Source organism: Cuculus canorus, chromosome 27 (genome assembly GCF_017976375.1).
Source record: "Cuculus canorus isolate bCucCan1 chromosome 27, bCucCan1.pri, whole genome shotgun sequence".
NCBI lineage: Eukaryota > Metazoa > Chordata > Aves > Cuculiformes > Cuculidae > Cuculus > Cuculus canorus.
The window spans coordinates 5,142,240-5,152,309 of record NC_071427.1 but is presented as its reverse complement, the minus strand read 5'-3'; the positions used below and the strand labels follow the sequence as shown (position 1 = coordinate 5,152,309).

Sequence of the window (10,070 nt, the reverse complement as noted above, 5' to 3'; positions counted from 1 at the left end):
GCGCCTTTCCCGTCCTCGTCCCTCTGGTGACCCTCTCTGCAGGTCACCCCGGGATGTCACCCCGGGATGTCACCCCGGGTGGGAGAAGGCGCCGATCATCCTCTGGCGTTCCTGTACTCCCCGCTCTGTGAGCTCCACAAACGCGGGGAGGTTTACATGGTGATTTTTGTCGATTTTGTAAAGGGAAAATGCATTTTCCCCGCGCGTCCCCGCTCTCCTTCGTGCCCGAGGGCGCTTTCTCCTGTCCCGCAAAACCGATTCTTCCGATCCTAAAATCTTCTATGAAGGCCCCGCCGCCTCCTCCGAAAGGGCCCCTCGAGTCCCCGCGGCTCCCGCAGCCGCTTCCAAAGGTCGGGAGCGACCGTCCCGCAAAGACCTTCGCTCCCCGCAGCGCTCGGGCCGCCTGGGAACCGCCTGTGCCCCCGCACCGGGAGGGGCCCCGCGGGGGGACCGGTGAGTCGGGGAGGGGATGGGTGAGTGGCGGGCAGCGCGGGGCGGGATCGGCTCGGGGGGCAGCGCCGGGACGGGGCGGGAGCGGTGCCGATCGATGCGGGGCAGTCTCGGTCGATGCGGGGCGGTCCTGGCTAATACGGGGGGGGTCCCCATGAGCGGGGCGGCATGGCTGAACGAGCGGTGCCGGTCGATGCGCGGTGGTCCCAGTGAACGCGGGGCGGTCCCGGCCGTGCGGGGCGGTCTCGGTCGATACGGGGCGGTCCTGTCCGTGCGGGGCGGTCCTGACCGTGCGGGGCGGTGCCGGTGGACGCGGTCCCCGCCGGCCCCCGTAGCGGCGGGGCGGTGCCGGGGCGGTCCCGGGGCGGTGCCGGGGCTCCCGGGGCGCTCGCAGCCATGTCGGCGCCGCCGGCGGGGCCCGGTGCGGGAGCGGGGCCGGGCTCGGGCCGAGCCCCGGCGCTGCGGGAGGGCGCGCGGGTGTCGGCGCTTTGCCTGGCGTGGTACGGGCTGAGCGCGGGCGGGAACGTGGTGAACAAGCTGCTGCTGGGCGCCTTCCCGCGGCCCGTCACCGTGTCGCTGTTCCACATCCTGGGGCTGTGCGCGCTGCTGCCGCCGCTGCTGCGGGCCTGGCGGGTGCCGCCGGCGGGCCCGGCCCAGCTGCCGCCGCGCGCCTTCCCCCGCTACATCCTGCCCCTCGCCTTCGGCAAGTACTTCGCCTCCGTGTCCGCACACGTCTCGCTCTGGAGGGTTCCGGTGTCCTACGCGCACACCGGTGAGCGGGGGTGGGGGGGGGCTGGGGGTCCCCCGGCCTGGGGGGGTACCTGTGTCCGGATGGGGCTGTGTCCGGGGGTCCCTGTGCGCGGAACAGCGGTCCCTGTCCTGAGGGGGGGGGGGTCAGGGTGCCCGGGGGGTGTCCCTGCACCTGGGGGGGGTGAGGTGGGGGTCCCTGTGTCTGGGGGAGATGGGATGGGGGTCTCTGTGTTGAGATGTCTCTGTGTCTGAGGATCCCTGTGCTTGGGACAGGAGTCCCTGTCCCTTGGGGAGGATGTCCCTGTGCCCAAGGGGGTCCCTGTACCTGAGGGAGGTGAGGTGGGGGTCCCTCTGTGCAGAGGTCCCTGTGTGGGGGGGGTCCCTATGCTCGGGGGAGATGGGATGGGGGTCTGTGTGTTGAGATGTCTCTGTATCCGGGGGTCCCTGTCCCCGGGGGGGTGTCCCAGTGCCCGGGGGGGGTCCCTGTACCTGGGGGAGGTGGGACGGGGGTCCCTGTGTGCAGAGGTCCCTGTGTCTGGGGGGGTCCCTGTGCCTGGGGGAGATGGGATGGGGGTCTGTGTGTTGAGACATCTCTGTGTCTGGGGATCCCTGTGCTTGGGGTGGGGGGGGTCCCTGTGCCCAAGGAGGTCCCTGTACCTGGGGGAGGTGAAGGGGGGGGTCCCCCTGTGCCTGCATGTCCTGTGTCCACGTGTCCCAGTGCTCAGGGGGATCCCTCTGCCTGTGGGAGGTGAAGGGGGGGGGTCCCTGTGTCCAGATGTTGGGGGTCACAGTGCCTGGGGGTGTGTGTGTCCCTTTACCTGGGGGAGATGGGATGGGGGTACCTGTGTCCAGATGTCCCTGTGCCGGGGGGGAGTGTCCTTGTATCTGGGAGGTGTCCCTGTACCTGGGGGATGTGGAGTGTGGGTCCCTATGCCCAGAGAGAGGGGTCCCTGTGCCCAGAGTGGGGGATCCCTGTACCTGAGAGAGGTGGGGTGAGGATCTCTGTGCCCAGGGGGAGTCCCTCTACCTGAAGTGAGGGGCTCCCCTCATGCCTGGGGAGTTGTCCCCCTGTATCCCTGTGCCCAGTGAGGGGTCTGTGTGCTGGAGGGAGGGGGGCCCTGTGCCTGGATCCCAGCACCGGTTGTGCCCCAGGAGAGAGCCCAGTGTGCCCCCCTTTCGGTGCCTGGTGTGGTCTCGCTGTGCCCCTGTGAGTGCCCAGCACAACGTCCCAGAGCACCAGGCAGCAGTCTGTGTTTGCACGTGTCCCCCGCACAGGGATAAGAAGAGCCGAGCCCATGTGGGCCGAAGTTCTGGCACTGGTGGGACCGATCCTGCACCCCTCCTGCGTCCCCAGCACTCACCTGCTGCTGGTGGTGGGGAGTGGACTTGGCCCAAGCTGCACGTTCCCACTGACATTTTCTTTCTGTTCTCAGTAAAAGCGACGATGCCGATATGGGTGGTGCTGCTTTCACGGATCATAATGAAGGAAAAGCAGACGACGAAGGTGCGGGCAGGTTTGCTGAGGTTTCATCTCTGGGTGGTGTCCACGCTGGGCTCTGCTGGCTGGGGTCAGGGGAGCTCAGGCTTTGGCGAGCCGTTGGAATGCTGTGGTTGAAATTCAATTATGCAGATTTTACAAGTTCCTTTTGTTGTGAATGTAAAGAAAACACCTGTAAACAGTGCGCAGGGTGATGCTTTCTGATGCACCGGAGTTGTTGAAGTCTGTATTGCAGTCGCTTAATTTTCTCCAACTGCAATAGTGTAAAAGTTGGTCCCTGGTTCTGTTGCTTCATTCTTCTCCTTTCCTTTCCCCAAATCAGCCGTGTGTTGAAATGAAAATTCTTAGAAGTGAGCTGCTCCTCTCTGCTCCTCCTTCAGGTTTACCTGTCTCTGATCCCCATAATAACGGGCGTCCTGTTGGCCACCGTCACGGAACTTTCCTTTGACATGTGGGGGCTCATCAGTGCGCTCGCTGCTACTCTCTGCTTTTCACTCCAGAACATCTTCTCAAAGAAGGTAACGGTTCTGCTGTTCTCACACGGGTGAGCACATCGTCCTGCAGCAGGGATTTTCCAGTACATGTGTATATATATTTTTTTTTTTTCCTTGTAAGTTAACTTCATATCAAAGGGCCCAAATTAGCAGTTGGTGGGTTTATGCGCCGTTCTCTGCAGCTCCTCTTGCCTCTTGAAACTGCTGCACTGAAACTGGGCAGAACTCAGAGTTCATCCCGAGCCTTTTCTTTACCCTTCAGCATGGATTTTTTTTATTTCCACAGTTGGATAGTGCTTAAATTGAGCAGCTCACTTGATGTTGCTTTTAATGTACCTTGGTGTATGAAATCCTTTCCCTGTAGAGAATGAGTCAGTGTCAACACTGGGTGATCCTTGAAATCTTAGAAACAAAGTTAAAATGTATATCTTGAATTTATGTAGTTATAAAATGACTTCTGGTTTGTGGACCATTTTAGATGTGTTACTATCTTGTTAGTACTGAGAGTCACCGCTCTTGAAATGATTGTTTTCCAGATGGACATTGGTTTTCTTTGCTCACCCTTATAGGAAATTCAACCCTATAACAGTATTTACTTATTGCCATCATTTATATTGTCTAACGCAGTTCTGTTCGAGGGTCCTGAGTCCCTGCTGATAACTTAGGCAGAGGCTGAAGAAAGGCTGTTGTTTAATGATGTGTTTTGTCAGGTGTTAAGAGATTCCCGAATACACCATCTTCGCTTGCTGAACATACTTGGGTGCCATGCTGTGTTCTTCATGATCCCAACGTGGGTTCTGGTTGATCTTTCTTCCTTCTTAGTAGAGAATGACTTGGTAAGTGTTGTGTTTGGGAAACTGTTTGCTGTTAAGAAAGAAATGAGAAGGAAAATACAGCAACAAACACCACCACCTGTGCCACAAAGCATGCTGGAGTGTCTCAGTGTAGTTCCTCGTCAGCATGGAAGGAACTGTTGGGAAATACCTGCAAGTTGTTTCACAGAATAGCATAAAAAAACCAAGCACAGTGTTTATTGTGAGAATTGTGTCCGGGTTAGTAGAGGAAGCTCACGTGACAGTGTAAATGTCAGGAGTTAGCAGCTGGAGACGGAACAAACGCACTCAGCCTGTGCATTCCGAGCATGTGGAGTGGTGTTTTCTTAGAGCTGGTGGTTGCACAGTGTAACGTTCTGAGGTGCCTCTCTAGAGTTACGTGGCAGGTGTTCCTGCTGTCAGTGATGGATAAGAAGTGGCTCCAGTTGTGTTTGTATTTCTTCGTCTCTCACCTGTAACCTGAGATCATTTCTGTTTTCTCATCATGTTTGTCTTCCCGACAGAGCTCAATGTCCCATTGGTCCTGGACTCTGATGCTCCTGATAATCAGTGGCTTCTGTAACTTTGCCCAGAACGTCATTGCCTTCAGCATTCTGAACCTGATCAGCCCGCTGAGTTACTCTGTCGCAAACGCCACAAAAAGAATCATGGTCATCACGGTCTCCCTTATAATGCTTCGCAACCCAGTGACGAGCACCAATGTCCTTGGAATGATGACGGCCATCTTAGGGGTCTTCTTGTATAACAAGGTAAGGGGTTTGTCTGTTGGTTTGTTTATTCAGAAAACACTCCAGGAGCTTTGAATTAGTTTTTGTACAACGAGCTACCAGCGAGCAGAACAATGATGTGGAATGCATCGCATAAAGCTTCATTGCTGAGGAGGAACGTGTGTGCCCTGAGTGCATCCTCAGGCGCTCGGGCCTGGCAGCTGTTGGACCTCAAACAAACTTAAATGTTGATTTTAATACTTTCTTGAAAAATGAAGATTGGGAGATAACTCTCTCTGATCTCTGGAGTGAAAGAGCAGCTTTCTGACTTGGCCTATGAGAGGAACAAGGTTTTTCTTAGAAGCTGCTCATACTTTCAGTCTACCAGGCATAGATAGCAGTGTAACTGTAAAACGGTGTGCTGTTTTCTAGGTATGCAAATATCTTGGATGATATCTATGAAAAACTTTCCTTCTTTTTCTCCTAGACAAAATACGATGCAAACCAAGAAGCAAAGAAGCAGCAGCTGCTTCCAGTTACAACTGCAGACCTTGTGAGTTTGGATCGGCATCGAAACACTCCTGAGAAGTCTCCGAATGGACTCACGGCATTTGCCCAGCATGGAGATTATCAGTATGGTCGAACCAATATCCTAACGGACCACTTCCAGTATAACCGGCAAAACTATCCAGCCACTTACAACATGAATCGATTTGATATATAGAGTCCGAGAATCAGGTACAGACAGTGATATCGAGGCACCCCCAGCATTATCAGCAACTTTTAGTACATGCGTGAATGTAAAGCCATTTTATCGTACAGGTGTGCAGAGGGAAGATGCATGTGTAGTGTGAGCTCCGTTAGACGGGAATCGGTGGGATCTGACCCTGGAACTAAATCGTCCAGAGAGCCTGGCGAAATGCATGTACAGAACTGGAGAGTGAAACATCATCTGTCACTGCTCCTTGGCAGACTGTCAACTCTTTGTCCTTTTGGCAGCTAAATTCTGGCCAGTATTTTGTTTCCACGCTGGTAACATCACCTTTAATTTGTTCTCTAATATGTTTTAATGATAATTCCCTTTAATGAAACTTTCAGAAAGAAGTGAAGCGAAGATGTCCTCCTGGCTGTCGGGATTTGGAGGAGGATTGGCTTAGGTAGAGCAGTTGCAGCTAGGCAGACCCGGATTCATTTTGGCCAACTGAAAAACTGTGTGGGTCTTGACTGCCTTGTGCCCACGCCTTCAGTTGTCGATGATAAACCAGCAGCGTTTCTGAAAGCGCAGGCAGCAGGGAGCTGGGTCCCGAGAACTGCGCTTCAGACGTAGAGAAACGGAATTCTCTAAGATGTCTCCTGTGCCAGTCACTGTAGATAAACAGTCAGAGCTTCAGATCCTAATTGTTTTTGGAATATTGCAGTCCTGTACCTTCAGGCGTTGCTTCTCCTTGGCCACCCAGAAAACGCCCCCACAAATAAAAGGTTTGGAATAACATAATATTTCTTTATATTTTACTTGCTTCACACCTGTTCTTACAAAACTTTTCTGTTGCTTTAGAAATCAAAAGGTTTAAGGTGTTTTCTTCTCAGTTTTATGCGTAAATGATGCTCTTATATGATTCATTATGAATGCATTGATTTGAATAATCATCATTCTTAATTGTTTCTTAAGCCCCTGTTTTTGGATCCTACTTGTTTTCAAGTTTCTCGGTCGCTGGTGCTGGAGTTGCTGTGCACATTTGGCCCAACTTCTATTTGAGTCTGTTGAAAGAAGTTACATTTTGTGTCCTGCTCTGTTCCTGCTGCTCCCCCAGCTTAAGTAGTAAGTTGCTAAGAAAAAAATTATTGGAATTGGCAGCAAATAGCTAATTTAGGGTAAAGAGCAGCTGATTCAGTATAAATGAACGTACTTAATTTGAGATGACTGTTGGGCATCGGATGGAAGGATGAAACCAGTTGAACTTGGAGTTCACTGAATCAGATTGTTATTGCTTTAGCAAAAGAAGATTTTAGAGGCCTTCTTTCCTTAATGGAAAAGCTATTGTACAGTGAGATTTTTGATAGCATAGGTATTATGATTTTACTAGAAAGGTATTAGATACCAGTGACTAAATTCTGGGTGTGGTAGAGAATGCTCCCTCCCTTATTTATTGCTTTAAAATGACCATTTCCGTGGCGCGAGGTGATGATTTGGGTCCTTTCTGGATAATAAAGAATTGATTTTGAAGTGCAAAGTCAACCTGCTCCGATTCCTTTGGCTGACTGTAGAGGGAGTTACACGGACCGACTTTCACCATGCAGCCCAAAAGAGGAAATGGTTCTGAAATGTTGAAGATGGGTTAAATGCTGCTAAAAGTTGTGAGCAGAACTTCCTGACTTGACTGGAGTTGAGTCTGTTCACACTTGCTTAGAACTTGGGCTTTTAGTTTAGAAAATCTAAACAGATTCTTCCCTAACCCTGGTTAACAAGAGCAAGATAATGAGGAAAGCATTCTTTCAGATGAAATTGCCTGTTCCAGTGTTAATTCACATGTAATTATTTCTCTTTAATATGGGAAGGTGCAAAATGTGTATTTTAAGGCTTCCTTCCTGATATGTAAGTGCTTTTACACACGTGTAAAAAGGATTGTGTGGGCTCTGGGTTTGGATTAGGTTCCGGCTAGGCAAAAGACGAGTGTGAGGATGAGATGTAGCCTGGGATTCGTAAGGGGGGCAAAGCCCTCCGACGGCTTTCTGAGCGGGATCCCTGGGTATGTGCACGCCTACCGAGTTCATCCATACAGTTTCTGATGCGCCTGCCACTGTAACATCCTCGCTCAACTGGAACTGCTACTTGGATTACAGCTCGGTGCACTGTATTCGCAGCTCGGAGGCACGATCGATCGGATGTATTTAGACGGTCTCCTTTTAAAGAACAGAACCGGCTCTTTGTTGCAGCTCTTTTCAGAGAAGGCTGGTGCTGCATGCTTATTCTGGCAGGTCTGCAGCTCAGCTTTGTCCAGAGCATGGCAGCAGGCGAGGGCTTTCTCTTGAAAACACCTTGTCCCGGGTTGTGCTCTGGGCTCACAGCCTCGCTATCTCTAGAACAAAGCCTACTGTACTTGCAAAGCAAACAGGGACTGATCCAGAACAGAGATATCATCCATGTAGGGCCCGGAGAATCAATCTCTGAATGCCTGACAGGGTTCAGGCTCTTCTTGTTCGGGTCAACAGGGTTAATTTTGTATGGTAGAAGTTGTAATTAAAACGGCTCAGTGACTCAGTTACAGGAGGCGGCTTTGCTGAGTACCCAGAACTGAGTCCATAAGTAATATTGCCCGCGTTCCGGTAAAGGAAGTTTCCAATACTGTTGTAAGATGTATTTTAATCTTGGACCACAGCGGGATTTTGGTTGGCAAGGTGAAACATTTGTTTTAACATGATTTGTAAATTGATGACGTGTTTAACTGTGTACATAGGTCTGTAGAAGGTGTGGAAACACTGGAATAAAAAGGGCGTATCTAGACAATCGTGTATAACGACCCTGCTGTTGGATCGTGGTGACGGGGCTGGTGCGGGCTTTCCCTTTGCAGGAAGCTTTGGGAGTGCCCCGCGTTCGTAGCAGTGGCCACATGCCAGAAATCCGGTTAATGTTTTGCCATGTGGGTGTGGTACCTCATGGAGTGAGACTGAAACCGGGATGGCTCAGATGCTGTAACTGGTGTGAGGACACTGGTGACCCATAGAAATGCCTTGATTTCCATTGTGCATTTCTAATGTACGTGTAAATACATCACAAAATGGGTGAGTTCTTCCCAAAACAGTCCTGGATAGTTCTAGAAATACCAGAGTCAAAGAAACCAACCTCTCCCCACAGCGTGTGGGTTTCTCTAGATAGGTCTGTAGGGGGGCTCTTTCAAGAGATCTTCAAAATGCTCCCCTTGCAGGTTCAGTTTTAGTACCTGTAGCGATTAGAGCATCTTTATAATCTGGTAAAACACTTATGTTTTTTAAATAACTAAATGCTAAATAAAACTGAGGCAATACTTGGGCTTTGTAGGTGTACAGTGCTCTGTAAAAATCATGTGGCAGTTCATGATCATAGAATCATACAATGGTTTGGGTTGATGATGATTCCTGAAGCTCAAAACCTTTTCTTTCCAACGTGTGTTCGACCTGCGTTTTTCTGATGTAGCATTTTGCAGCAGCAGAAACTTCTGCCATGTAGCTTTGTGAAAAAAAGGTGCAATATAAATAAAAGGACAGTTTGTTTTTCTGAGGCTTCCATTTCCTTAGCTGTGTTGTAGCTGTGAAACGTAACTCTGGGATATCTTGGCAGTGTGGGCACAGGCAGGCAGAGCAGATGTGTTCCTCCTGAGATCACAGAGGTGTGATACCATTGCGTTACATCGATGTGCAGTCACCACCTATCGTCTCTTATTTTTTATGTTGGTAACTATAAATTGATGTGAATATGTGTGGTTTTATTTCTCACTAATACGAAATCTGGCACTTAAGCAAATGAACACTTCTGTCCTGTTGTCCTGTTCCTATTCCATTGCTGTTGTTCTGTAACATTCTGGACATTACTGGCCTGGACTGCCTGCAACGCACCCCTGCCACTGCCAAAGCTGGGATCTCTTATGGGAAGACAGGAAGAAAACACAGTGGTGAATTCCAGGTACTGGGATATCTCCTGTCTAAGGTAAATCAGGTATTTGGATGGGTTTGGCAGGTGCTTGTCAGGTGCCTGCAGCTCTTGGGGCTCTCCCTGGATAAATCGACACTGTGTGCTGAGGAACAGTACCTGAAGGGGGGCTGCCTGGGGAGGGGCTGTTCATAAAGGCTTGTGGTGACAGGACAAGGGGCAATGGGGATAAACTGGAGAGGGGCAGAGTTAGACTGGACATAAGGAGGAATTTCTTCCCTATGAGAGTGGGGAGGCCCTAGAACAGGTTGACCAGGGAAGCTGTGGCTGCCCCATCCCTGGAGGGGTTCAAAGCCTGGAAGGTCACTCTAAGGTCTCCTCAGAGCCTTCTCTTCTCCAGGCTGAACAGCCCCAACTCTCTCAGCCTGTCCTCGTATGGGAGGTTCTTCAGCCCTCGGATCATCCTTAGAGCCTCCTCTGGACCCATTCCAACAGCTCCATCTCCTTCTTATGCTGAGGATTCCAGAACTGGCCCCAATCCTCCAGCTGAGGTCTCCCCAGAGAGGAGCAGAGGGGCAGAATCCCCTCCCTCCCTACTGCCACGCTGCTCTGGATGCAGCCCAGGACACGGTTGGTTTCTGGGCTGTGAGCGCACATTGTGGCTCATGTGGAGCTTCTCCTCCCCAGCACCCCGAGTCCTTCTCCTCAGGGTTG

The 10,070-nt window shown here is 51.4% G+C and overlaps 1 protein-coding gene across 2 annotated transcripts; it reads left to right on the top strand.

Moving 5' to 3' along the window:
* Nucleotides 1–793: 793 nt before the first annotated feature.
* On the top strand, nt 794–8,982 carry SLC35E1 (solute carrier family 35 member E1). Of its 2 annotated transcripts, XM_054050450.1 has the most exons (7): nt 794–1,222; nt 2,634–2,704; nt 3,079–3,216; nt 3,903–4,028; nt 4,529–4,774; nt 5,220–5,470; nt 5,555–8,982. In XM_054050450.1, the coding sequence occupies exons 1-6, from the start codon at nt 847–849 to the stop codon at nt 5,454–5,456; spliced, it is 1,194 nt and encodes a 397-aa protein (XP_053906425.1). In that variant the 5' UTR covers nt 794–846; the 3' UTR covers nt 5,457–5,470; nt 5,555–8,982. The 2 variants fall into 2 exon arrangements, with proteins under 2 accessions (XP_053906425.1, XP_053906424.1); XM_054050449.1 differs by having other exon boundaries at nt 5,220–8,982.
* Nucleotides 8,983–10,070: the final 1,088 nt, after the last annotated feature.

Excerpts from the sequence above, each read along its gene's own strand:
- SLC35E1 (XM_054050450.1), top strand. The coding sequence starts at position 847 with ATGTCGGCGCCGCCGGCGGGGCCCGGTGCGGGAGCGGGGCCGGGCTCG. Across the intron at positions 1,223-2,633 it reads GGTGTCCTACGCGCACACCG|TAAAAGCGACGATGCCGATA; the intron begins GTGAGCGGGGGT and ends TTCTGTTCTCAG. Across the intron at positions 4,029-4,528 it reads TCTTAGTAGAGAATGACTTG|AGCTCAATGTCCCATTGGTC; the intron begins GTAAGTGTTGTG and ends TCTTCCCGACAG.